The sequence below is a fragment of the Leopardus geoffroyi genome, chromosome D3 (assembly GCF_018350155.1).
Source record: "Leopardus geoffroyi isolate Oge1 chromosome D3, O.geoffroyi_Oge1_pat1.0, whole genome shotgun sequence".
Classification (NCBI taxonomy): domain Eukaryota; kingdom Metazoa; phylum Chordata; class Mammalia; order Carnivora; family Felidae; genus Leopardus; species Leopardus geoffroyi.
In genome coordinates this window covers 28,932,283-28,958,417 of record NC_059339.1, presented here as the reverse complement: position 1 = coordinate 28,958,417, position 26,135 = coordinate 28,932,283, and the positions used below count along the sequence as shown (strand labels likewise).

The 26,135-nt window shown below is 49.7% G+C and overlaps 2 protein-coding genes and 1 pseudogene across 4 annotated transcripts in view; all 3 read left to right on the top strand.

Moving 5' to 3' along the window:
* The window catches only part of CLTCL1 (clathrin heavy chain like 1), a 104,852-nt gene extending 100,989 nt beyond the window's left edge, over positions 1-3,863 (top strand). Inside the window, exons 31-35 of one of the 3 annotated variants that reach the window (XM_045459637.1) lie at positions 756-831; positions 2,543-2,939; positions 3,280-3,387; positions 3,547-3,646; positions 3,725-3,863. In XM_045459637.1, the coding sequence (XP_045315593.1) occupies positions 756-831; positions 2,543-2,939; positions 3,280-3,387; positions 3,547-3,646; positions 3,725-3,739 (696 nt within the window). In that variant the 3' untranslated portion in view covers positions 3,740-3,863. Of the gene's footprint in view, positions 1-755; positions 832-1,380; positions 1,421-1,636; positions 2,176-2,542; positions 2,940-3,279; positions 3,388-3,546; positions 3,647-3,724 lie in introns of those variants that run through there. The other 2 variants (XM_045459639.1, XM_045459638.1) reach the window with 2 other exon arrangements.
* SLC25A1 (solute carrier family 25 member 1) lies at positions 3,756-6,125 on the top strand. The gene is made up of 7 exons (XM_045459271.1): positions 3,756-3,863; positions 3,935-3,955; positions 4,340-4,424; positions 4,567-4,671; positions 4,876-4,991; positions 5,080-5,153; positions 5,371-6,125. The coding sequence occupies exons 1-7, from the start codon at positions 3,756-3,758 to the stop codon at positions 5,483-5,485; spliced, it is 624 nt and encodes a 207-aa protein (XP_045315227.1). The 3' UTR covers positions 5,486-6,125.
* Positions 6,126-24,354: 18,229 nt separating this feature from the next.
* Positions 24,355-25,541, top strand: LOC123587833 (annotated as a pseudogene).
* Positions 25,542-26,135: the final 594 nt, after the last annotated feature.

The window sequence follows — 26,135 nt, the reverse complement described above, 5'->3', positions numbered from 1 at the left end:
AGCCTGATCTCTCCCAGGCCTGAGTGTACACAGGGCACATAATTTTTTCTTCTTTCTGACTTGAGTGCTTGTTTAGGGGGGTCCCAGACACACAGTTGCTGTTGCCCCCACTCGCATAGTGCTGTTTGCTCCTCAGGTCCCTGGCACCACTTTGCTCTGTTCCCTCTCCATCCATGTGTCTGCTGCAGCCTGTGGGTACCATGTAGGACAGCCCCTTGTGAAGCCTTGAGGAAGAGCAGGGAGGCAGCCTGACCTCTGATGGCTGTCCCTGCCCCCACCTCTAAGGTGACACATCCTCCCTGCCAGGTGGGATGTCCCAGATATCAGGTGACTGGTCTCCTCTGAAGGGGTGGGCAGCCTGGACTAGCTAGATGTAAGAAGTGCTACATTGTCTTGGCAGTGCCCCTGTATCCAGAGGAGAACCTAGCCCTGTGAGCTGTGCTGCATGTGCAGCCTGCAGTCACTGGCCATTGCTCTGGTGCACCAAGCAGCCAGGTGCCCACTTGGAAAGCACTGGGCTGGAATAGCAGTTAGGGGTCACCAGGGCCCCAGTGGGCACTCCACGTCTACCCAGTTACAGAGGCTTCACCTTGTGGATCAGGGGTCACTGCAGATATAGCATCTGCCCTGTACCCACCCTCAGCTCTGACTTTCCTGGAGGCTGTGTATTTGCCTCCTGGCCCCACATTCACCTCCTGGCCCAGACTGCAGGCAGCCTGTCAGGCAGGCACTCGAGTGCTCTTGCGTCTTTGCAGGTAGACAGACTGGATGCCTCGGAGAGCCTACGCAAGCAAGAGGAACATGTGGTGGAGCCCGCCCCTCTCTTGTTTGGTAGGTAGCACCCCATTGCCCCTAGTCCCCTGTTCCTAGGGAGGGAAGAGTAGGGAAAGTGATTCCCTGACTGGGCTTCAGATCAGAGAGGGGATGGACAGGGTGGGGGACAGAAGGACCACATGGCTGCTGGGTGTGGGGAAGGTCAGTGTATCCAGGAATGTTGAAGAAGCATGGCCATTGTCCTCCATTTTCTGAGGGCACCTGCCTTCTGTGAGGGTGCCCTTGCCTGTTCCTTGTGCCTAGCAACTGCCCAACTCTGAGCCACTGCTGTGTGCTGCTCTGCCTGGTCCCAGGCAGCAAGGCTGCTGGTGGCTTTGACTTGAGAGCCTGCCTGGATGGCCTGGCTGTTGAGCAGACAAATTGGTTGGTGTCCACTGCACCAAGGCGCTTTGGGTTCTGGAGTGCATTGCAGGACTAACAAAGGCCTGAGGGTGTGGTGAGCACGCAGCATGTGAGCCTGGTCTCAAGTCTCCTGCCAACTGTGTCTTCTTCAGGGTCATTGTGCCCCTATCACCACCACCATTAATGTCAATCTGGTTTTTTTAGATTTTGATGGGCATGATTGAGACCCAGCCAGTTGAGCTAAGTAAGTGTCCCATTTTGGGACTAGCTTACCCTCTAGCCTGGCCAGCCCCTGTGGCTGGCCCCACAACAGCAACTCCCACTGTCCTTGCCCCCAGGCACCTGTTCTCCAGTGCCTGAACCTTGGGTGGTCAGGGCTGGTCTGCCACGCTGCTCCTTGGGCCCCTGTCCTCTCCTGGGCAGCAGGAGCTCTGCTCACCCTCTGCTTCTCCCTCTGCAGGCAAGCAGCTGATGCTGACAGCAGGCCCTGCTGCAGGCCCTGCCCCTGCTGGCTTCCCCTATGGATATGCTGCTGCACCTGCCTTCGCCCAGCCTCCTGTGTACGGCTTCAGCGTGTAGTGGGCGCTCAGCGGCAACATGCCTCTATGGGGTTATTAACCTCAAGGAGCATGTCACTGCAGAAGCACAGAGGACCCTGATGGGAGGCAGGGACACCTGGACGTTATTTATTTTTGCTGAGGCCCAGGGATGGCCGCCTCTGAGCCATCCGGAATACCCTGAGGAGGCCAGGGGAGACACTGCCCAAGAAGACCAACTTGGGTGGACTTCTGCCTCCAGGTCCTCTGGCTGGAGCCAGGCATTCCTGGGGCGTTCTCCCCGAGGATTTCTTGCCCTTGGTGGGAGGGACACCTGGTCTTCACTCAGCACTGGCAGAATTGCCCCCTCCAGGCCACTCTGCAGACCCAACTGAACGAACCTTCTAACTAGCTCTGAGCCTCCTACTGATCATGAATATTAAAGTCGGTTTATCAAGGCAAAGCTTCCCTGCTTGGTGCTGGTGTGGGTAGCAGGGGACAAAAGATTGGCTGGGGCCTCTTTGGGGATGAGAACCTGCGTCTGCCCAGGGGGAGATAGCCAGGGTATATTGGGGGTCTTTTCCTGCGAGCTCTGCGCGGAGCTCCAAATCCCGTAGCGGGAGTGGTAGCCTCACAGACCGTCGGGTGTGGGAATGCCAAACTTCAGGGATGGGGCTAGCTCCCTGTGTTCCCGGGGATGGGTCGGCCCTTCTCTCCACCCCCAACCGGGGATCCGGTCGTTCAGGCAGATGCAATGAGACCTGCTCCTTCTCGTGCCGGATTCTGCCTGATGCCGGGGCGGGTTTTAGAAACTGCACCTTGACCCACAGCTCCAGGCCCGGCACAGCACCGCCTCCCAAGGACCCTGGGCTCCGCTATTGGCTGGGCTGTCGACCCCGCCCAGGCGCCTGCCTCGCTTGCCCCGCCCCGGCCTCAGTTTCCCGGCCGGCAAAACGGGGCGGGCTGGAGGCGGGGCCCGGCTCGGACCACGCGAGGCGGAGCCCGGGAGCTGACGCGACCGCCCCGCCCCCCGGGCCATAACCGTTTGTCGTCGCCGCCGCCGCCGCCGCCGCCGACCGAACGCCGAGAGCCGGAGGCTCGGACCCGAAGCCGACGCCGGGCGCCCCGCCTCCCCGCCTGCCATGGCCGCGCCCCGCGCTCTGGCGGCCGCCGCGCCCGCGTCTGGGAAAGCCAAGCTGACGCACCCAGGGAAGGCGATCTTGGCAGGTGGGCCCCTCCGGGACGCGGACCCCCGGCTTGCCCACTCCATCGGCCCCGCCGCGCTTCCGGGTGGGCCCGGGACGCCGAGGCCCCGCCTCACTTCCGGGTCGGGCGGGGGGCGCGGCCCCGGTCCTCAGCCAGAGCGTGGGGACTCAGCCTGCGGGTCGTCCCGCCGAACCTAGCCAGGACAACGTGGGTGGGGTGGGGGAGGCTGCCGGGCCTCCCCTACACCAGAGGAGCCGGACAAAGTCCGGAGCGGGGGAGGGGCCGAGGCGCCAGCGGCGGTGGGCGGGGCAGTCCGACCGCCAGACGGTGGTCTCAGGGTCCGGGTCTCTGGTCCCCGCAGGCGGCCTGGCGGGCGGCATCGAGATTTGCATCACCTTCCCCACCGAGTATGTAAAGACACAGCTGCAGCTGGACGAGCGCTCGCACCCGCCGCGGTACCGGGGCATCGGTGAGTAGAGGGCTGCTGGCAGGGGACGGCACCGAGAGGGCTAGCACCCGGAGGGCACGGCCAGGCCCTGCGCTCGGGGGGCAAACGAGGCGGGCTGTGGGGAGGTGCGAAAGGTGGTCTCTAGGGCGGTAGAGGGTCGCTGAACGCCCCCTCCTCCAGGGGACTGCGTGCGGCAGACGGTCCGCAGCCATGGCGTCCTGGGCCTGTACCGAGGCCTCAGCTCCCTGCTCTACGGCTCCATCCCCAAAGCGGCCGTCAGGTGAGGTGGTCTCCGGTGGCCGAGGGAGGGCATCCCGGCGACTGCGGCCCTTCTCATCCCACTGCCTCCCATTCCCAGGTTCGGGATGTTTGAGTTCCTCAGCAACCACATGCGAGATCCCCAGGGACGCCTGGACAGCACACGGGGGCTGCTGTGCGGCCTGGGTGCCGGTGTGGCTGAAGCCGTGGTGGTCGTGTGCCCTATGGAGACCATCAAGGTGGGGAGGGTCTCAGCAGGTGATAAGGTGTACAGAGGGGTGATGGGGTGGCGGGGACCATCCTGCCCTAGTGCTCCATGAAGACCATCGAGGTAGAGAGTGCCCTGCAGAAGCTGGGCAGAGTGTGCAGGAAGGGCCTCCTGTGGAGACTGGACTCTGTCCTGAAGGCAATGGGACAACTGACGTTAGGGTTTTTAAAAAGCTTTTATAAACAGAAAGCATAAGATAACACATGTTTACTGCCTAAGCTGTGGCAAATACCAGCAAACATAACTGCAGAGACTCTTTAGTAAGGCCAACCCTCTTGTTTCCTGGGGCCTTGTGTCCCTCGGTGGCTTTGGGTGGCTCTTTCCAGGTGAAGAGCTGCATCGCCAGCCCTGATCTGATCTCTGTGGGCCCTGGGCCCGCAAGCCAATGGGCCAGGTATGCCCTTCAGTGGCATCCTGGAAGCCAGTGCCTTTGCTTCCCTCTCACAGGTGAAGTTCATCCACGACCAGACCTCCCCAAACCCTAAGTACAGAGGATTCTTCCATGGGGTCAGGGAGATTATTCGGGAACAAGGTGAGCTGTAATGTCTTCCTCCTCAGGTAGGGTCAGGTACCTTGGCCAGACCGGCCTGCACTTCCCCTTCCTGCTTTGGTGCTCTGGTGTGCCACTCCCCCACGAAGGCCCCAGTGTGACTCCCATGCCTACCTGCCCCTAGGGCTGAAGGGGACCTACCAGGGCCTCACAGCCACCGTGCTGAAGCAGGGGTCTAACCAGGCCATCCGCTTCTTCGTCATGACCTCCCTGCGCAACTGGTACAGAGGTATGTATCTGTTGGGTCCGCTGCCCCAAGACTCCACCTCCAACCACTCTGAATTAGGCTCTTCCTCTTCAGTCCTCTCTGCCAGGACCCTGCCTCCTGGGGCACCCATGTTCATTGGCTCTGGTCCATGCTCCTCCCAGCCCTGAAGAACCCTCCCTTTTGCCCTCCCATCATTTTCTGATTGCAACCCCCACCCACATCCAGGGGACAACCCCAACAAGCCCATGAACCCACTGATCACCGGAGTGTTTGGAGCTGTTGCTGGCGCAGCCAGTGTCTTCGGGAACACTCCTCTGGATGTGATCAAGACCCGGATGCAGGTGGGGGTGGGACCACGAAGGGGGTGGAGGGTTTGCTAAGAGGGGCTGGGCTAGCCACTGAGCCCTGTGCTGTGCTGCTGTCCTGCAGGGCCTGGAGGCACACAAATACCGGAACACATGGGACTGTGGCTTGCAGATCCTGAGGAATGAGGGGCTCAAGGCGTGAGTGGGGGAGGGGCAGGGCTGTGGTCCCCACCCCAGACCCTCCCTGGCCTTCTAAGCGGGCCTCACCCCATTCCTGCTGCCAGCCCCAGGCTATCCCCTAGGGCTCCTTACCTTTAGGCACCTGCCCTTGTCCCTCCAATGTCAGGACCCACCCTCACTGCAGGCACGCTGTACTTCCTCTGCCTCCTCACCTCCTACCTCCCCCCAACCCCAGATTCTACAAGGGCACCATCCCCCGCCTGGGCCGGGTCTGCCTGGATGTGGCCATCGTGTTTGTCATCTATGATGAAGTGGTGAAGCTTCTCAACAAAGTGTGGAAGACAGACTGAATCCCTTAGGGGGTCTGCATGGGGGTTGCCCCCAGGCACCTCCAGACCACTCCCCACTGCCCTCATCTCACGATTCCAGTGCAGTCGTCTCACGATTCCAGTGCAGTCGTGCCAAAAGGCCCCTTTTCCCTATTCCTTGCACTCCGTGGCCTGGGTCTGTACCCTGTAGCCATTGAGTCCACATGTCCCTTAGTGCCGTGTGTCCCCTGTGGTGTGTATGACACCACCATTGAGTCCCATGTGTCTGGCCAAGGCTGGGTGACCCTCTGGCCTGTGAATCTGTGCCCACTTGTCCGTGTGCTTACTCATGAGCCGTGTGCCTGTGTTTCATGTTCTGTGTCATGTGACCCTGTGCCCCGCTTCCCCGGGGTGCCCATGTGGCTTGGGTCCACGGCCCTGTAGCCATGGCCCGGTCCCAGCCCGGTGCCTTCCACCCTGGGCAGCAGGGGCACCTGTCCCGGCCTACCACAGCTGCCTCCGGGCCTCAGCCTGGCCTCGCCGCATTCCAGGGGCTATGTGCCCCCTGCTTCTCCCGCCACTGGCCTTAACTGGCCCTTGGGCCCTCCCTCTGCCCGGGACAGGGTGGCACTCGCCACTCTCAGGACCACCCTCCCAAGGCCGAATAAACCGGATCCTGTTGCAGCTTCCTGTCCCTGTGTGGGCCCATCTGTGCACAGGTGAATAATGACGGCCTTGCCTCTGCAAAGAGCAGGCACACCCCCTCACCTGAGGACACTGACAAGGAAGCAGGGCAGCAGGCAGGCCGGTGGGTAAGCCAGCTATGGCCAGTGTTAGCCCCCAAGAGACCTGGCACCATCAAACCAAGAAACATTTAGACTCTGTCCAGGCCATGTTGTGGCCTGTGAGCTAGGTCCTACAGGGTCAGCAGGTGGGCATGCCCTCAGGGTCACCTGGAAGGCAGCACTGAGTGGGCAGAGTGAACTGCCCCACACCAGGGTTTGAGTCGGAGAGAGTGCTGCTGGGCGCGCCACCCCCCACCCCCCCACCCCGCCATGGTTTCTCTGTGAAGTGGTCTGTTTCTGGGGAAGTGCTTGGGGCATCCAATTTCTAGTCCCCTGAGTCTCTGAGCAGGGGGCCTTTCCTCACTCCTTTACCCTGGCTGACCCTACAGTAGGATGGGATAAACCAGGGCCCCTGGCTGTGTGGGGGCAGAAGGCACTTTCCTGTCCAAATGATCCATGGGTAAGAGTCATTCAAGGGTTTGGCTCAGACTGGGAAATAACTTGCCAACAGAGACTGTCAGTAAGCAGGTCTGGTCTCTAGAGCTGCTCCTTTAAGGGGAGAGTGTCCCACCCCCACAATCTACACAACACCCAGATCCCTGGACTCTGGGGATACAGGAGATCTGGGACAGATTGAGGGCCAGTTGTGGGCTTAGGGGGCACAAGGGAAACAGTTTTGAAGGACTGGCTGTGCACACTCAATGCTCTCAGGAGAAACCAATCTTGGCCACCACTGAGGAGAAAGGGCCCCACAGCAAAGCTTGCCTGCCCACGGGGGCCACAGGCTGTCTCCCCCACACACAGGGCATGCAAGCTCAGCCATAAGCCACTGGCTCTGGGCCTCAGGAACTTTGCTGTTGTGATGGGTAGTGCTGGCCTGTGGCACAGGCCACCAAGGCTAGGAAGATATACAGCAGGCAGCATCTTTGGGCAGTGGTAGGGAACAGAAAGACCCCTGGCTTCTCATTTCGCCACTATGCGACTTTGGGCAAGTCACCTAACCTCAGTTTCCTAATATGAACTGGGTTGACAGAAGAACCCACCCTATCCCCATAAGGTGCTTAGAACAATGTCTAACACCGTAAACCCTTGAACATGTAGCTTTTTTTTCTTGGGGTTACAGGAAGTTATTTGCAGAAGTTCCAGGAGTTTCTAGAGCAGGCCAAGCCCAGCAGCTGAGCCCTGAGGGGACTCAGTGACCTCAATAGTGACCTCCAGGAATGGTATCCATTCACTGACTGCACACCAGCATCCCAGAGGCCTGTCCCCTTCACCCTTCACAGAGAGGATGGGGCTGAGGCTGCACTGACAGTAGGGCATGTGGACTCCCACCCATGAACAATCTAGCCCCCATTCCTCTCCCTCCAGGAGGGGCAGGGACCCTGCCATAGTCCAAGTCTCCTCTCCTGTGTCACACAGCACTACCTGGACAGCAGGTAGCCCAGCCAGAAAAGACTAAACTGGATCTGAGTCCCCAGGGGCTGTGATTACAAAAGAGCCACCCACCCTGGTGGAGGCAACCCCACCCCCTTCATTTATCACCTGAATTAGTAGGCAGCCTCAGTTCTTGGAGCAAAGACCTGAGGGAAGAGGAACAGGAGGGGAGGGGTATCCTGTGTGCAGGAAAGTGCTTGTGGTGTCCAGGCTGAGAGAAGGCCAGCAAGGCTGGAGGGAAGTGAGCAGGCAGAGAGCAGCTGAATAGGCAGGCAGGGACCTGGAAGGAGCCCAGCTGCATTTAACCAAGACCTCATAAGTTGCAGAGAGGAGGCTGATGGCAGCTGCCCCTTGCCCTTGTGGTAATGGGGGCAAAGGGGCAGAGATGTGTACAGATCTTCCAAGTAACTGGGAGGTAGAACAGACTCAACTTCCAGCCTGGCCCTCCACAAACATAGACGCACAGACCAGCGGTGTGGGGGAGGGGGCTGGGGGGGGGGGAGGGAACCCCAGGAGGTGGCTGGGTCTGCATATCAGAGAGGTAAGCTGAAGAGTGTGGAGACTCCTCCATATCCCATCCACAGCTAGAGCCTCTGTGCCTGGCTGGAAGCCACAGGCAGCCTTCACCATCTACAATGGCCTCAAGCCTGGGATCATAATGTAATGTGTCTAGGAGGGACAATGGCCTCAGAGACCAAGCAAGGGAGCAGAGGTTGAGGTGGTGGCTACTCCTGGGGCAAGGTTTGGCCAACCTCCAGCACTGTCCTCACCACTGTGAGACTGAAGATGAGTGTTCTGCACCCTTTAGTCAGAGGCCCTCAAGCAGCTGTCTTCCCTGCTCCCTGCTTCCTTGAACCCACCGGCCACCCCTGCCACTACTGCACAGGCATCCCCTGGATTTTTCCATGTCCTTGTGTAGGTGATGAATGGCAATCAGAGTTTAGTACACAAAAAAGCCAGTCACTACTGACAAATAGGTCTGTCTCCTTTTACCCAACAAAGAGAATTCTGTTTTTTCGGGGTGTGCCCTTAGCCTTTATAGCAAACACAATCTCAGTTAAGGATGCCAGAGTATTTTCTTGTCCTTTTACTTCCTACATATTTGCAGATTCCTTGGACGAGGGTCTTTGGTAAGGGGCACAGAATCAGGGGGTCTAAGAAGCTCCTGCCACATCAAAATCTGGGAACAGGGACTGAACACCCCAGGGACAAGGACGGAGATGCACGCACAATGAAGAAATGCCTGAAAGAACAATGGGAGGGCCACAGACGACACTTAGGACTGTAAATGAATTCGACCTAGACCAACAATGTGCGTGACCCAAGGAAAACCTGGTGGCCCCTGGTGTGGTCTTGTATCTCCCCTCCTATCTGGCAAATATCCCTGAGGGCAAACTCCCCGCCCCACCTTCCGGCTCAGATTGGGTCAGGCCCTGACCCTCCCCAACCGCTGTCACTTTTGTCTCCCGGAAGGCCACACCCACCTCCCACTTAATCCTCCACTAAGTAGGCCTGACCTGGGAGGCTCCGCCACAGGGGTGTCTTCTCCTTGAAATGACTTCAAGGGATAAACCATCCCACCCCCTCTGCTCCTAAGCGGTGCTCAAATGTAGCCTGCCACCCAACCCCTGGATGAAAAGCACTGAATACACTGGGGCTTTGGGCAGTTTTCCCACGCTGATCGGGTTGGGGTCGCCGAAGCTCTCTGGCCAGTCTGTTTGTCTGTCCCTGGGTACCCTTACACAGGCTGACCGAAGCCTGCAGCGCCTTTCCCACCCACGCCGCCTATGACCTGGCGAGGACCTCCCCCACCCCCGCCCCGCCCCAGGGCTGTGATGGGGTCAAGGTAAATAAACTGCCCGCAATTGTGACTCGGAGGCTTATCTGGCCGGTCAGACCAGGTCACGGGAAAGTGGCTGTGCTTGCCAGGGCCGACAGGAAGGTCCACACTCATGGTCACTCGTTTGCGTCCCGGGCAGGCTGCTAAAGGCCGCAGACCCATCAGAGCCTCTCTCAGCACTCCTCATTGGGAGGTCCGGGAACAGGGGCCTCTGGGCGCAAAAAGTACCCAGGAGGTTTCCCGAGGACAGGCAGTGAGAGCAGGGTACGCCGCACGCGCCCAAAGAGGAGCCGAGGCTGCCGGAGGCCGGGAACACCCGCGTCCAGAAGTCAGTGCGGCTCTTACTGATGGCGTCACGGGCGCGCTCCCGGCTGGCGTAGGCTCGCGCACGCGTTCCCCGGGGGGCGCGGCACGTGCCAGCGGCTTCTGTCGGCTGTGCTGTCTGAGCCGCCAGGGTGTCGGGAGGCGGATCGAGGTCACTGCCACCAGTCCCTGGCCCTTGTATTTCACTGCCATTGCCCTAACCTCTCCTGCAGCCCCCCAACACTAGGCGTGAGAATAGCCCAACCACCGTCGTCCGCTCCCGAGTCACTGAAGCGCCAGACCCGGCCACCGACTGCCCACGCTGGACGCTGCCGAGGGCTGCTGACATAGTAGCGCGTGAGGAAGTCCCATGTGGCTCACCCGTGTCCACTCCACACAGCCTGGGCTGGTGAGATGTCTGCCAAGTGAAGGAAGAAAGGACTTTCGACTGTGTGTTTTCCTCCCTCTGCATCTTTTTACTTCAATGCCCCATTCTCAGCCATGAGAAAGGGGATAGGGTCAGGGGATGGGACCAAGAGGGCTCCACCAGCCTCTCCACTGATACCTCCCTCCCCATCCTGCCTGCCTGGCCAGCTTCAGACCAGCTATCTGTTGCCAGCCATGGACTCCTATAAGACAGCGTCCTTGCCGCATCCCCATGGAGGAGGAGGAGGCCTATGGTCAGAGACACCCCTCTGAGTCTCCCACTCCAGGGGCCTGTTCATTAGCAACCCAGGAAGGGGCATGGGGACGGGGGGTCCTCACAGAAGGAACCTGTGAGTACAGTCTGCACAACTGTACAGTGATGCCTCGTAGCCAGACCTTTCCTCCTCTCAGTCAGCCCTGTTTCTCAGAGGGGAAAACCCCAGCAGAGACAAAGGACTGATCTATGGAGGCCCACGCCTACACAGTCCCACCCTGCCTCAGCTAGTGAGAGGGGGCTGGAGATAAGCTGTGGGGAGGCAGCAGGTGGCATCACATCAGTCATGACTAAATCAGCAAATAAGCCCCTCAGGGATCCATACCTTGAGAAGGAACCCCTAAAGGAAAGATGGAAGGTCTGCAAGCAGTGGCTCCTCACCTGTCTCCATCAGCACAGTCTGACCTGCTTCCTGGCCATGCATGATGGGGAGGGTGCTTTTCTAAGGAACCCAAACTCAGTGGGGAAGCTGTCACCCAGGGCTCCCAAGGGGTGATCAAGGCCAGAGGTTGAGGGATGGCGGAGGCAGCAAACAAGATGGGAAGGACAGAAGGGAAGGGTGGCCAGGGAGGAAAGGATGGTCAGGGACTGTGTCCCCTGGTTTCCCAAGAGGCCTGGAAAAGGCGAAGGATGGAGCCAAAAGCCTGGCTCCACTTACACCAAGTGAGCCAGGTCCATGCATCAGCCCTTTGTCCTGATGGGGTGTGCATCTTTCCCTCTGGTCCTCAGAACCAAGCTTAGCTCAGTCAGCTGGGGAAACCAAGACCAGCCTCTGGGCCTGGACTGCAGAGGTCCCGTGGCCACTCCAGCCAAAGGTGTCCTCCACCACTCTCGCGCTCCCTGCTGACAATTGAGCTGCCAAAGCAGATTAACCCAGGCGCTAATCCCCGCTAATGGCTTCAGAATCCCTGGCGCAGAGCAGCTAAGCCGGCCTTTCTCCTCGGCCACGGCCAGGCCCTCCCGGCGGCTTCAGCCCCGTGGCCGCGCCGATACTATCTTAACCGGCCCGGCCTCGGTCCCGCGCTAATCCCCGGCGCTCGCTTTCTTCCCCATCCCGCTCAAGATCAGGCCGATTGGCGTTTGATTACGGCCGCTATCGAGGGCCTCTTTGTGCCATCGGCCCTAAATCCCCTAATTCCGTGATAAAGGAGGCATTAGCGGCGTTTGCTGCAGAGAAAGGCACCGGGATGAAAGAAAGCAATCAGGGGAATCCTGATGGCCTTGTCTGCCTGGCCTGAGAGGGAGGCAAGAAAGGGGGTCCTGGAAGGGGAGGGGTGGTAGGAGGAAAGGCTGGAGAAAGAGAGAGGGGTGCTGCCTCAAGGAGCCAGACTCCTGACCTCCATTCTGAGTCTGCCTTCCCCAGCCCTGAGCTGTGCTGAGGACCCCCTCCCTGCTTCCACCCTGGCTGCCATCTCTGCTGGATGCTGAGCCACCACATACTCCCTCCCCTCTGACACCACACCATCTTTGCACTTGCTGAAACCTAACTCCCAAACCCACCCTGGACCTTGCTAGGCCTGTTTGCACTCCAGTCTCTGACTGTCCAAGGCCAATGATCTCTCACAGCTCATCTGCAGATCTATTCCTCCCATGGCCTCTGATACTCCTTCAACACCTCCCGACCCCCCAAAGGCCCTGCTCCCCCAACTGCCCTTCTATTTTTGCACTGACCAGCTTTGACCAGTCCTGGAAGCAGCCGGGTCTGCTCTTCAGTGTGGAAAACAGAAGTGAGAGCATCCAGTGTCGTCTAGGATTGTTGATGGAGCATGTGCAGGGGAAGGGGACCTGAGGTCTCCAATGTTGCAGGTGGGGTGAGCAGGAAGGGCCCCTCTGAGCCCCAGGGTGGGGCTGAGAGAGGCCAAGCTGACTGTGTGCTCAGCTTGTTGGAGGAGCTGACCTGGAGCCTGGGCAGCAGGAGAGCAGGGAGAGGCCAATGGGGCAGATGGACAGAAGTGGCAGAGTCCAGGGGCTGAAAGACCACAGAGACAAGGGGACTAATCATCAGGATCCTCTTATCCTGAGATTTGAAGCCAGGGAGCACTATGATTGGATTTGTGTTTATAGAGATCACTGCTGCCTCTGCGCAGGCTCACTCACTTTGAGGATTGGATGGCTCTGTGGTAGGTGAACATTTAACAAGGTGCACAAGTGGATGGTTGGGCCACTTAACCTGAATGGACAGGTGTGCATTTACCAAGGTGAACGGGTGTCTAGATGTGCATTTATCCAGGTGGGTAAGTAGAAAGGTGGACCATCTACCAAGGGTACAAGTGGATGTGTGTGCGCCTGTGGGTGGCATCCTGGAGGCAGCTGGGGCTCTGTCCAGATCCCTTTGGTGGTCAACCCACTTGTCCGGCCATTTTGAGTATTGGCAGCTAATGGAGCACAGCTGCCTCCATCTTGGAACACTACCCTTGGTGATGGAGCCTCCCACACAGCAGCTGGGGACAGAGCTCAGCCAAAGACTGACTGGCATAGGGTATAAAAGGCTGACCCTTGCTTTGCCTCAAGGCAATTCAGATCTGTGAAGCCCCCAGTGCTTCCTTACTGGATTACAGGAAACTGGCCCTAACCAAGACCACTATCTTGTTTAGCACTCTCCACTCCTTACCCTGCCCTGTCCTGCTTTCAGGGTGACCAACCATCTCAGTTTCCTGACACTAAAGAGTTTGCCAGGAGGCAAATTTCAATGCGCAAACCAGAATGGTTACCCTAGGCTTCTGTTGTGTCCCCCAAAAAAGAGATGTTGAAGTTCTAAGCCCTGGTACCCATGGAATGTGAACTTATCCGAAAGTAGGGTCTGTGAAGATGTAATTAAGATATAAATGAAATGAGGTCATGGTGGGCCCTTGATCCAGTATGACTGACATGCTTATAAGAAGTGAGAAGAGACAGAGGCAGACACACAGAGAGGGGAAAGCCACATGAAGATACAGACACACAGGGAGAACATGGTGTAATGATAGACATAGATTGGAGCAATGCATCTGCAGGCCAAGGGGCACCAAGGATTGCCAGAAACACTAGAAGCTAAGAAAAAGCCACGGAACAGAGTCTCACCTAGAGCACAGCCCTGTTGACACCTTGATTTTGGACATTTGGCCTCTAGAACTGTGAGAGAATGTCTGTTGTTTTAAGCCACAAAGATTGTGGGAGTTGGTTAAGGAAGATCTAGAAAACTAATACAGATTTCTTCACTCCTTCTAAGAGCACACCCTCAAAAATAAGTCATTTGGATAAGAATCTCTATGTCAGGCTTTGCTCCTAGGGAACTTGGCCTAAAACAGTTGGTACCAGAAGTGGGTGGTCCCAGGAAACTGACTCTAACAATGGCACTCTGAAATTGCATCACTAACCAGCTGGGTAGTGAGAGACCATCACTCATGGCATGTGTAGAATTAATAGCCCTTGGCTTGAATAGCAGTGTGATGGTGAAAACTGTCATCTGGGAGAATTGGGATGGGAGACAAGTGGAAAGGGAGGCAGTAGCTGGTGCACTTCTCCGGCACTAGAGAGGTAAGGAGGAAATGGTAACTACAAAAGCTAAGGGGCTAAGTGGCTGTCACAAAGTATTATTGACTTCTTGAGGAAAGAGCATGGCAAGTTCAAAGATATTAATCAACAGTAAGAGTCAGAGGCCACCTGGCACATATCAAGAGACTGCAGCCTGAGGAAGATGAACATGAGGCACTGCAGAGTAGGTAGCTCAACCTAGACAAGACTCTTTGCATCGAAATTAGGGCCCTGATGGTGAAGAAATGGAACCCTAACATGGAGTGGGGATATCTGGGTGGATGCACTTGAGCACTTTGAACTCCAGACTCCCCTGAAACCTCTGGTGAATAAAATGGCCCCACCTTACATGAGAACTCTGCACACACCTCAGAAGAGGCAGACACCTTATCAGATAATGTTTGTCTCTGGGTTTTCCCCCACCTCCCCTGTAGGCCACCACACCCCAAACTAGGATCATATCTCAGCATAGACTAACTGAAATGTTGGGACCACTGAGAGGGCACAGATGGTATGCAAGGGAGCTATAGGTTTGTCTGAGCAGAGCTGGCAAGAACCAGAAGAGGATGCCTTGATATGGATCCTGAAGGCAATGGATCAAGGGAGTAGACACAAAAATGGATAAGGAAGAGCTGGTCAACATATGGGTACTCTCCTGTGACATAGGAGACTCTGGCAGGAACCCCAAGAAACAATTATTCCTATATGCTGCCTGGATGGCCCCTGGGAAAAGTCATGGTCTACAACAAACAAAAGAGAGATGCTAGAACAGCCATGAAAAAATGCAAAGGAAGAAGTCAGAAGACTCAGAAAAGGGGCATGTTGAATTGGGTTTATGATTAGAAAAGTTACAAGCTGCCTGTGAGCTCCCCCAGATCTTCAGGAGGGCCTGAAGTGCACAAAGGAGTGCACTTGTGAGAAGCCACTGCTGTCCTCCATGGGTGATGTGGAAGATGCCATTACAGAACTGGCTTCCTAGTAGGAAAGGAGATGACAGGATCCTAGAGTAGCAGGTGCCAGGTGCTGAATTAACTGCTAGGAGCAAAGTGGAAATTATTCTATTGATTGCCAGATAGAATAATAGTCAAGGAGGCTTAGACTACAGGATCTATAGTGATGGCTTAAAGAATAGTATTTAGCAACTTAGATAAGCTTCAAAAAATATTTAAAATGAGTAAGAAGAGTTCCACTTCTGGTAAACATGGAGCTACTAGGTTTGGACCAATCCTCCTATGGATAATAATGATAAACTCTGGACAATATATTTTTTAAAATCTGAAGACATTGGATAGTGAGAAGGCATAGTGTTGGATAGGGAGTCAACACATGGAAGAAAACATGTTTTCCATTAGCAGAAAGTCCCCAGTAAGAGTGACTAGAATATGACCAGAGCCTGGAAGATAATACTGTTTCTGAGAGGCATTCAATTTGAGGCTGACTTCAGAACCATAGCAGCTGAAAAGTGAGGGAAGTAATGTCACAAAGAGAGAGCCAAAGAAGGAGAGCCCCAAACTCTGTATATAAATTCTGCCCAAATCTCTGGGTAATGCCTGAACTATGCATGTACAGAGCAGATTTCGAGTACCCCAGCTGAGGCTAAAATAATGGGACAAAGAGTTCCGCTGCCTTACACTACCAGGGTGACAAATTTTACAGTTTTCATTCAGCCAAATTAACCGTCTGCTAAAACAAGAAATCAGTGTTCTTCAGAGGAACATAACAGAAACTATAATCTTTACAATAGATCATACACAATGTCCAGGATACAATCCAAAATTATCAGACATACAAAGAAACAGAAAATAATGACCCATGTGTAAGAGGAAAGCCAATCAATGAAGCCCAGCCCCAGGATGATCTAGATTTTGGAATTAGCAAACAGCTTTTTTTTTTTTTTTTAATGATTTTACTGAGACAATTTTACTAAGGCACCAACTACTATAAACCACATACATTTAAAATGTATAGTTTGGTGAGTTTTGTCATATGTATACAGCCATGAAACCATCACTTCCAAAATTCCTAGTTCTCATTTTATAGACTTTTAAGATACATATAGTATGTATTATTTTAGGGGGGAAGGGGACCAGTATCTTTCACTCAGAATGATTATGAGATTTGTCTATGTTGTGCTTATATCAATAGTTTTCTTTTCTGAGTAGTATTTCATTGTATTTAATTCTATTCATTTATCAATCTGTGGGACATTGGGTTATTTCTTGCTTGAAGCTGCTATTAACATTCAAACACAAGTCTGCATTTTCACTTCTTTTGGATAAATTGCTAGGAGTGGAATGGGTGCATCCTTAACTCCATAAGAAACTGCCGTACTATTTTCTATAGTAGTTGTTCTTTTTTTACATTCCTACCATAAGTATTATGTCATCTACAAATAGAGACAGTGTTACCTTTCCCTTTTTGATCTTCATAGCTTTTATGTCTTTTTCTTCCTTGATTGCACTGGCTAGGACTTCTAAGACAATGTTGAATAGAAGTAGTGAGTGTGGACATCCTTATTCTTATTCCTGATCTTAGGGAAAAAAATTGTCCAACATTTTATCATAAAATAGAATATTAACTGTAGTTAATTCTATGTTATTATTAAAGTTCATAATAGTTCCTTTTTTTAAGTTTATTACTTTGAGAGAGAGAGAATGTGCACACACACACGACAGAGAGAGACAGAGAGAGCTTGGGAGAAGGGCAGAGAGAGAGGGAATGAGAGAGAGAATCCCAAGCAGGCTCTGCACTTCCAGAGCAAAGCCCAGCACAGGGCTCAGACTCACAAACCGTGAGATTATGACCTGAGCCTAAATCAAGAATCTCACACTCAACCAACTGAGCCACCAAGGCACCCCTCCTTATTTTCCTTTTAATGTCTGCAGAGTCTGCAGTAATGTCTCCCTTTTCATCTCTGATGTGGGTAATCTGTGTTCATTTTTGCTGGTTGAGTATAGTTTGTTTTGCTTATCTTTTTAAAAAAACATGTATTGGCTTTAATTTTCTCTTGTTTGCCTATTTTATATATTATTAGATACTACTCTTTGTTATTTTCTTCTTTCTACTTTATTATTTTTTTATTTTAGAGAAAGAGAGTGCGTGCAAATAGGGGAGAGGGGCAGAGGAAAGGGGAGAGACAGTGAGAGAGAGAGAGAGAGAGAGAGAGAGAGAGTCTTAAGCAGGCTCCACACTCAGGAAGGAGCCCGACACGGGGCTCAATCCCATGACCCTGGTACCATGACCTGAGCCAAAATCAAGAGTCAATCACTCAACCAACTGAGCCACCCAGGTGCCCTTCTACTTTATTTTTTAAATCTTGTTTCACTTGTACTTAACCCAGAACTTTATGTCATTGGTTTATGTTTCCTTTTCTAAAGCATTTCTATAGCTTCTTTTATTTTTATTTATTTTTAAGTAGGTGTGGAGCCCAAGGTGGGGCTTGAACTCACGACCCTGAGATCAAGAGTCAGATGTTCAACCGAATGAGCCCTCACTGAGCCCAACTGAGTCCCCATAGCTTCTTTTAAAGCCATAAATTTCCACTTTAACATTACTTCAGTTGCATACTACAAATTTTGATACATTGTATTTTTATCACTAAATTTGAAATAGCTCCTTTTTCTTTTGATTTCTTTTTTGACACATAAATTATTTAAAAGTATGTTGTTTAGCATCCAAATATCTAGAGGTTTTCTGCATATTTTTTGGTTTTATCTATTTATAACTTAATTCCATTGTTGGGTAGACAACATTCTATAAAATTTCAATCTTTTCAAATTTATTGAGACTTGTTTTATGGCCCAGCATATGATCTGTCTTTATGACTGTACCACATGTACTTGGAAAGAATATGTTCTTCCATTGTTAGGTAGAATGTTCCATCAATGTCAATTAGGTCAGGAGTTTGGTGGTGGTGCTCAGATCACTAATGACCTTACTGATTTATTCTAGTTGGAACTCCAAGAATGCTTATTAATTTGTCTATTTATATCACTAATTCCATCACTTCTGGCTTAATGTTTTCTAAAAATCAGTTATTAGACACACATTTAGGATTGTAGATTTTCCTGATTAATAACCCTTTTATCATCATGAAATATCTCCTTTTATGTCTCATAATAAATAGTCTTTGTCTTGAAGTATACTTTTTCTTTTTCTTTTTTTAATGTTTATTTTTGAGAGAGAAAGACAGAGACAGAGTGTGAGCAAGGGAGGGGCAGAGAGAGGAAGAAACAGAACTTGAAGCAGGCTCCAGGCTCCGAGCTGTCAGGACAGAGCCCAACGCAGGGCTCAACTCACCAACTGTGAAATCATGATCTGAGCCGAAGTCGGAAGCTTAAACGACTGAGCCACCCAGGCACCCTTTGAAGTGTACTTTTCTGATGGAAATATAGTTGCTCCAGCTTTTTTTTTTTTATGTTTTTTATTTATTTTTGAGAGAGTGCAAGCAGGGGAGGGGCATAGAGAGAGGGACAGAGGATCTGAAGCAGGCTCTGCGCTGACAGCAAACACCATGTGGGGCTTGAACTCACAAACCGTGAGCTCATGACCTGAACCAAAGTCTGATGCTCAACCGACTGAGCCACCCAGGCGCCCCTGGTTGCTCCAGTTTTCTTAAGATTAGTGTTTCTGTGGTATGTCTTTTTTCCCATGATTTTACTTTTAGTCCATCAGTGTCTACACTTGAAGTGCATCTCTTGTAGGCAGCATGCACTTAAATCTTGTTTTGTTTTTTTTTTAAGAATTCAGTCTGAGTCTGACAATATCTTCCTTTTCATTGGAATGTTTGTTTTGTTTAAATTTAATGTAATTGTTAATGTAGCTGAATCTAAGTCTGTTTGCTGTTTTGCTATTTGCTGTTTTCTGTCCCCCCCCCACCTTGTTTTTTAGTACTGTATTCCTCCTTTCCTGTCTTCTCTCTTCTTAACTCATGTTTGCACATTTTCGAAGTCCATTTTTTATTAGCTTTTCAGCTATACCACTTTGCCCTCTTTACTGGTACCTATAGGACTTCCAATATGTCATCTTAACTTTTCGCAGTCTAATTGCAGTTAATATTGTACTATGTCATGTAAAATGTCATTGAGATTGCATGGTTCTGTTTGCTGCCACACCCTCTGTTTTTTGAGATATCATTATATTTATAAACATGAAAGTTGAAAGGTAAAAGTTATAATATTTGTTTTATAGACATTATTTTTTTAAGTGTTTATTTATTTTTAGAGACAGAGAAAGAGTGCAAGCTAGGGAGGGGCAGAGAGAAAGGGGGACAGAGGATCTGAGGCAGGCTCCATGCTGTCAGCTCAGAGCCCAATGTGGGGCTCAAACCCACAAATGAGATCATGACCTGAACTGAAATCAGATGCCCATCTGAGCCACCCAGGCGCCCCAGTCATCATTTTAAGATAAGAAGAAAAAAGATAGTCTTTTATACTTACCCACATATTTAGTATTTCTGATGTTCTCCTTTTCTTCATGGAGATGTGAGTTTCCATCTCCTATCATTTCTCTTCAGCCTGAAGAATTTCCTTTGTACTTCTTGCTGTGTAGGTGTGCAAGTAACAAATAACCTTAGTTTTTGTTTAAAAATATCTTTATTTCACTCCACTCTTGAAGGATATTTTTTGCTGGAAATAGAATTCTGGATGTATGAGTCTATTCTCCATACTCAGCACATTAAAGAGGCTATTCCATTTTTGTCTTTTGACTTTCGATCATTTCTGATGAAAAGTCAGCTAACATTCATATCCTTCACCTGTATATAATGTGCCATGTTTCTCCGGCTATTTTTAATGTTTATTCTTCATTTTCAGCTTTCAGTTTAACCATGATGCTCCTAACCGTGCTTTCTTTGTTTTTACCTTGTTTGGGGGATGCTGACCTTGGTGAATCTGTAAATGTATGTCTTCCATTAAGTTTTTAAAAAGCAAAACCATTATTTCTTCAAATATTTTTCTCCTCCCTGGGGTAGGAAGAATAATGGTCCCCTCAAAGATGTCTACAACCTAATCCCCAGAAACTGTGAATGTAGTTTTTTCACATGGCAAAGAAAGAATTTGCAAATGTGATTAAGTTTAGGACCTTGAGGTAAGGAGAGTATCCTGGAGTATTCGGGAGAATCCAGTGTAATTACAAGGACCCTTAAAAGTGGAAGAGGGGGCAGAGGAAGTCAGAGTGATGCAATTGTCAGAAGGAAGTGAACCACTATCCCCTTCTTGGAAGATGAGGGAATGAGACAGAGGCCAATGCAGCCTCTAAAAGCTGGAAAAGGCAAGGGAATGGATTTTCTTTCAGAAAGGAATGCAGCTGACCCCTGGCCCAGTGGGGCCTGTGTACACTTCTAACCTACAGAAATGTAAGATAATGTATTTGTACTATTTTAAAGCACCAAGCTTGTGAAAAATTGTTACAACAGTGATAGGAAACTAATACATGCTTCCATTATCCCTCTGCTTTTTCTGGGATTCCAGGAACAAGTACGATAGGTCCTATGACCTACTGCAGGGTTTCTCAGATCCCTAAGATTCTGTTCATTTGTTCAATCAATCAGTTTTCTCTCCACTGTCCAGGTTGGGTAGTTTATATTGCTCTATCTTGAGTCCACTGACTTTTCTGTCACCTTCCTTCTGCTGTTAAGCCCATCTAGTACATTTTTTTATTTCTAACATTGTATTTTTCAATTAAGGAATTTCCACTTGGCTCTTTCTTGAAGTTTCTTTTTCTCTGCTGAGATTCCCATCTTATCATTTATTATGAGCATATTTTCTTTTATATCTAAACATAGTTATAATGGTTGCTTTAAAATTGTTGCTGCATCTGGGGTACCCGGGTGCCTCAGTCTGTTAAGCATTCAACTCTTGATTTGGGTTCAGATCATCATCTCACAGTTTGTAGGGTTGAGCCCCTGAGCTGACAGTGCAGAGCCTGCTTGTGATTCTCTCTCTCCCTCTCTCTCTCTGCCCCTCCCTGACTCTCTCTTTCTCTCTCTTTCTTTCTCTCTCTCTCTCAAAATAAATAAACATTTAAGATAAAATAAAATCCTTGCTACATATATCCTGCCTCTAACATCACACTTAAGGCTTAAAGACTGAGCTGTTTCCTTCCAAGGTTGGGAACAAGGCAAGGAAGTTTGATGTCACTATTTTTATTCAACATTGTACTGAAGGTCTAGACAATTCTATAAGGCAAGAAAAAGATATATTGTAATCGAAGTTATAATATTGTAAAAGAAAAAGTAAAACTAGACAGATGGTATTTCAGATGTTATAATCGTTCATATAGAAAACCTCAAAGTATCCACAAAAACAAATTACAGAGGTCTATAAGTTAGTAAATGAAATCAGCAAGGCTGAATTATGTCCCCCCCAAAAAAACAATATATGTTGAAGTCCTAATACCCAATACCTCAAAATGTGACCTTATGGAAATAAGGTCATTGCAGGTGTAATTAGTTAAGATGAGGTCTTTTTTTTTTTTTTAACTTTTATTTATTTTTGAGACAGAGAGAGACAGAGCATGAACAGAGGAGGGTCAGAGTGAGGGAGACACAGAATCTGAAACATGCTCCAGGCTCTGAGCTGTCAGCACAGAGCCCGGCACGGGGCTCGAACTCACGGACCATGAGATCATGACCTGAGCCGAAGTTGGATGCTTAACCGACTGAGCCACCCAGGTGCCCCAAGATGAGGTTTTAACAGAGTAGGGTGGACCTCTAATCCAACATGACAGATGTCTTCATAAGAATACATCAGTGTGGGACGCCTTGGTGACTCAGTCAGTTAAGTGTCTGACTCTTGGTTTCAGGTTGGGTCATGGTCTCACAGTGCATGGGTTAGAGTCCTATATCAGTCCTGCTAACAGTGTGGAGCCTGCCTGGGATGCTCTATCTCCCTCTCTCTCTGCCCCTCCTCTTCTCTCTCTCTCTCTCTCTCTCTCTCTCTCTCTCTCTCAAAAAATCAATAAACTTAAAGAAAATTTTAAAAAAGAATACATCAATGTGAAGACCAACACACAGGAAGAATGCAATGTGGCAACAAAAGCAAAAATTGGACTTACACAGCTTCAAGCCGAGGACTGCCAAATATTGCCAGCAAACCCCAGGAGGTTTGAAGAGTAAGGAAAGATTTCTCTTTCCAGAAAACACCTTTTTCCAGGTTAACACCTTTTTTCCAGACTTCTAGCCCCCAGAAGGAGGAGACAATAAATTTCTGTTGTTTTACATGACCTAGTTTGTGGTACTTTGTTATAGCTGCTCTAGCAAACTAATGCAGTCATGATGTAAGGTTAATATACAAACATTAACTATATCTCTATGTAATAGTAACAAATAATTGAAAATGAAAAACAATTTCATTTACAATAACATCAAGAAACATAAAATACTTAGAAATAAATAGAACAACAAACCTCCAAGACATCACATTGCAACCTACAAATATTGCTGCAGGAAATTAACAAAGACATAGGGGCTCCTGGGTGGCTCAGTTGGTTAAGTGTCTGACTCTTGGTTTTGGTTCAGGTCATGATCTCGCGGTTTCCGGTTTTGTGGGTTTGAGCTTGGGATTCTCTTTGTCTCCCTCTCCGCCCTCCCCCAACTCGCTCTCTTTCTCTCTCTCTCTCTCAAAATAAACAATAATAATAAAATAAACACCTTAAAAGAAATTAAATAAGACATAAATAAATGGAGAGCAAGATACCAAGTTCACAGATTTGGAAAGTCAATCTTTTTAAGATGTCCATTCTCCCAAAATGGATTTATAGATTCAGTCTAATTCTAAACACAATCCCAATAAGCATTTTCTGAAGAAAGTAACAAGACAACTCTAATATTTTCTGGCATACAAAGAACCTGAAATATCCAAAGCAATTTTGAAAACGAATAAAAAGTTGGAGAATCTATGCTTTTCTCAAAACCTTCTGTGAAGCTACAGTAATCAACTGTGCTACTGGCATAAGGATCAATAAGTAGATCTATAGAACAGAACAGAGAACCTAGAAACAGACCCACAGTTACATGGCCATTGACTCCTTAACAAGGTGCCAATGAAATGCAATAAGGAAGGGACAATTATTTCAATAAGTGGTGCTGTAACAACTAGTTATCTATATGGGAAGAATTTAACTTCAACTCCTTCCTCAGACCATACACGAAAAGTAATTTGAGAACCATTGTAGATCTAAACCTAAAATGTAAAATTATAGGGGCACCTGGGTGGCTCAGTTGGTTAAGCGTCCGACTTCAGCTCAGGTCATGATTTCACAGTTTGTGGGTTCGAGCTCGGCATCGGGCTCTGTGCTGACAACTCAGAACCTGGAGCCTGCTTCAGATTCTGCGTCTCCCTCTCTCTCTGCCCCTCCGGCTCGCACTCTGTCTCTCTGTCTCTCAAAAACAAATAAACATTTTTAAAAAATTAAAAAATTGTAAAATTATAACATTTTTAGAAAACAGGAAATTATCTTCACAACAAAGGAGTACTAGCCAGTGATAAGAAGAAAACATTTCTGATTCACACACATAGTGTAAGCCCTGACAGTTGGGTTTCTTTTTTGTAATGTGAGTGCCTGATTTAAGCTTTGATGGCTGAGGCATCCTCTTCAGAGGTGGCTATCTCCAATAAACATACTGCCAGCCACACAACTAGATAAAGAGCCAGGCTACCTCCCTCCACTGCGGCTCCTTTGTTTTAGAGATCTTGGTTGATTTTGATAAATGACCATTTGGGCCATTTGGGGGGGGGGGTTGTTTGTTTGTTTGTTTGTTTGTTTAAACTCTTGCCATGTTTTACATTCCTGCTCTTATGTTTTAAATTCACCAATAAATGGGTGCCTGAGTGGCTCAATCGGTTGGGCAGCCCACTTTGGCTCAGGTAATGATCTCACTGTTTGTGAGTTTGAGCCCCTTGTGGGGCTCTGTGCTGACAGCTCAGAGCCTGGAGCCCGCTTCGGATTCTGTGTCTCCCTCTCTCTCTGCCCCTCTCCCACTCATGCTCTGTCTGCTTCAGAAGAAAGTAAATAAACATTAAAAAATTTTTTTTTAAATAAATTCACCAGAACCCCAGGTCCGTGTGCATTCCCTCTCTCTCTGTGACCTTGCTGTGTGTCCCCAGGTGTGCTGTGTAAGTTCCAGGTCCTGTAAGCAATACATTTTTATTTTTTCAAAGTTTCCTGATGTTTATTGCTGAAAAGCATCTTATAATCATAAGAACCATAAAGGCTGGTCCATCCACAACACGGTTATTGATAGGCTAAGACTGGCACAAAACAACACAACAAGATGGATGACTGTTAAAAATATTACACTGAACTCACAATAAGCAGCCTGAGGTGATCTCTGAAAATGGTCCGCTATTCACTTGACCCAGAAAACTACAAAATCATGCAAATCAAGATGTTCAAATCTTCATGTTCACTTTAAGAACATAGGGGCGCCTGGGTGGCTCAGTCGGTTAAGCGTCCGACTTTGGCTCAGGTCATGATCTCATCTCACATTTCGTGGGTTCGAGACCCACATCGGACTCTGCTCTGAAAGCTCAGAGCCTGCAGCCTGCTTCAGATTCCGTGGTCCATTGCTCTCTGCCCCTCCCCCACTCATGCTCTGTCTCTCTCTCTCTCTCTCTCTCAGAAATAAATGAACATTAAAAAAAAAATTTAAGAACGCACATGAAGGGCACCTGGCTGGCTCAGTCGCTGAAGTATGCAATTCTTTTTTTTTTTTTTTTAGAAAAAAAAATTTTAAGTTATTCATTTGAGAGAGAGCGAGCACGGGTGCACATACACACGAGCAGGGGAGAGGCAGAGAGAGGGAGAGAGAGAATCCCATGCAGGGCAGAACCTAACGCGGGTCTCAATCTCACACACTGTGAGATCATGACCTGAACCAAAATGAACAGTTGGGTGCTTAACTGACTGAGCCACCCAGGTGCCCCTGCAACTCTTGATCTCAAGGCTGTAGGTTCAAGTCCCAGGTTGTATGTAGAGATTAGTTAAAAATAAAATCTTTTAAAAAAGAAAGAAAGAAAGAACACACGCGAAACTGCCCAGGCCATCAAGGGTATGCATATCTGAAAAGCCACCAAGTATCTGAAGACTGTCACTTTATAGAAGCAATGTGTGCCATTCTGTTACTACAATGGTGGAGTTGGTAGGTATGCCCAGGCCAAAGAGTGGGGCTGGACACAGAATCAGAGGCTCAAACAGAGCCTCAATTTTTACTACACATGCTTAAAAATGCTAAGAGTAATGCTGAACTTAAGGGTTTGGATGTAGATTCTCTGGTCATTGAGCAGCGCATTCAGGTGAACAAAACCCCAAGATGCAGTGCAGAACTTACAGAGGTCATGTTTGGACTGACCCATATATGAGCTCTTCCTGCCACACTGAGCCGATCTTTATTGAAAAGGAGCAGATTGTTCCTAAACCAGAAGAGGAGGTTGCATGGAAGAAAAAGATATCCCAGAAAAAACTGAAGAAACAAAACTTGTGGCCCGGGAGTAAATTCTGGATAAAATAAATGCAAATAAAAGTTTAAAAATATGTATTATACTAACCAAATGGCCCCTTATACAAGAATAGATCGTACTGCAGGAGTCCATTTCAATGAGCTTTCAGAGGAGGCAAAATTAATCTATGTTGAAAAACAGAGCAGTGGTTTCCTCTTGAGGGTGGGGAGGGGATGGTGACTATCTGAGAAGGAGCATAAAGCAAGTTTTTGGAGTTACAGAAATATTCTATCTCTTGGTAGGGGTTTGCATAGTGCAGGGGTATACATTTGTCAAAACTTACAAAGTGGTACATTCAAGATCTGTATAATTCTCTATATATAAATGTTACCTTAAGTTTGCAATCAAATGTTGATTGCAAAATGTTGATCTAGTTAATGATATGCACGTTGAGGATTTTAGGTATGAAGTGTATTGATGTCTGTAACTTACTTTGGAATGCGTAAAACATCAGGTGGAGTAACCGATGCATGCATACATAGGTGACAAAGCAAAAACTTAATCCAAGGGGTGCCTGGGTGGCTCAGTTGGTTAAGCGTCTGACTTTAGCTTAGGTCATGACCTCACACTCCGTGAGTTCGAGCCCCACATCGGACTCTGTGCTGACAGCTCAGACCCT

Excerpts from the sequence above, each read along its gene's own strand:
- SLC25A1 (XM_045459271.1), top strand. The coding sequence starts at position 3,756 with ATGCGAGATCCCCAGGGACGCCTGGACAGCACACGGGGGCTGCTGTGC. Across the intron at positions 3,864-3,934 it reads GCCCTATGGAGACCATCAAG|TGCTCCATGAAGACCATCGA; the intron begins GTGGGGAGGGTC and ends ATCCTGCCCTAG. Across the intron at positions 4,425-4,566 it reads GGAGATTATTCGGGAACAAG|GGCTGAAGGGGACCTACCAG; the intron begins GTGAGCTGTAAT and ends ACCTGCCCCTAG.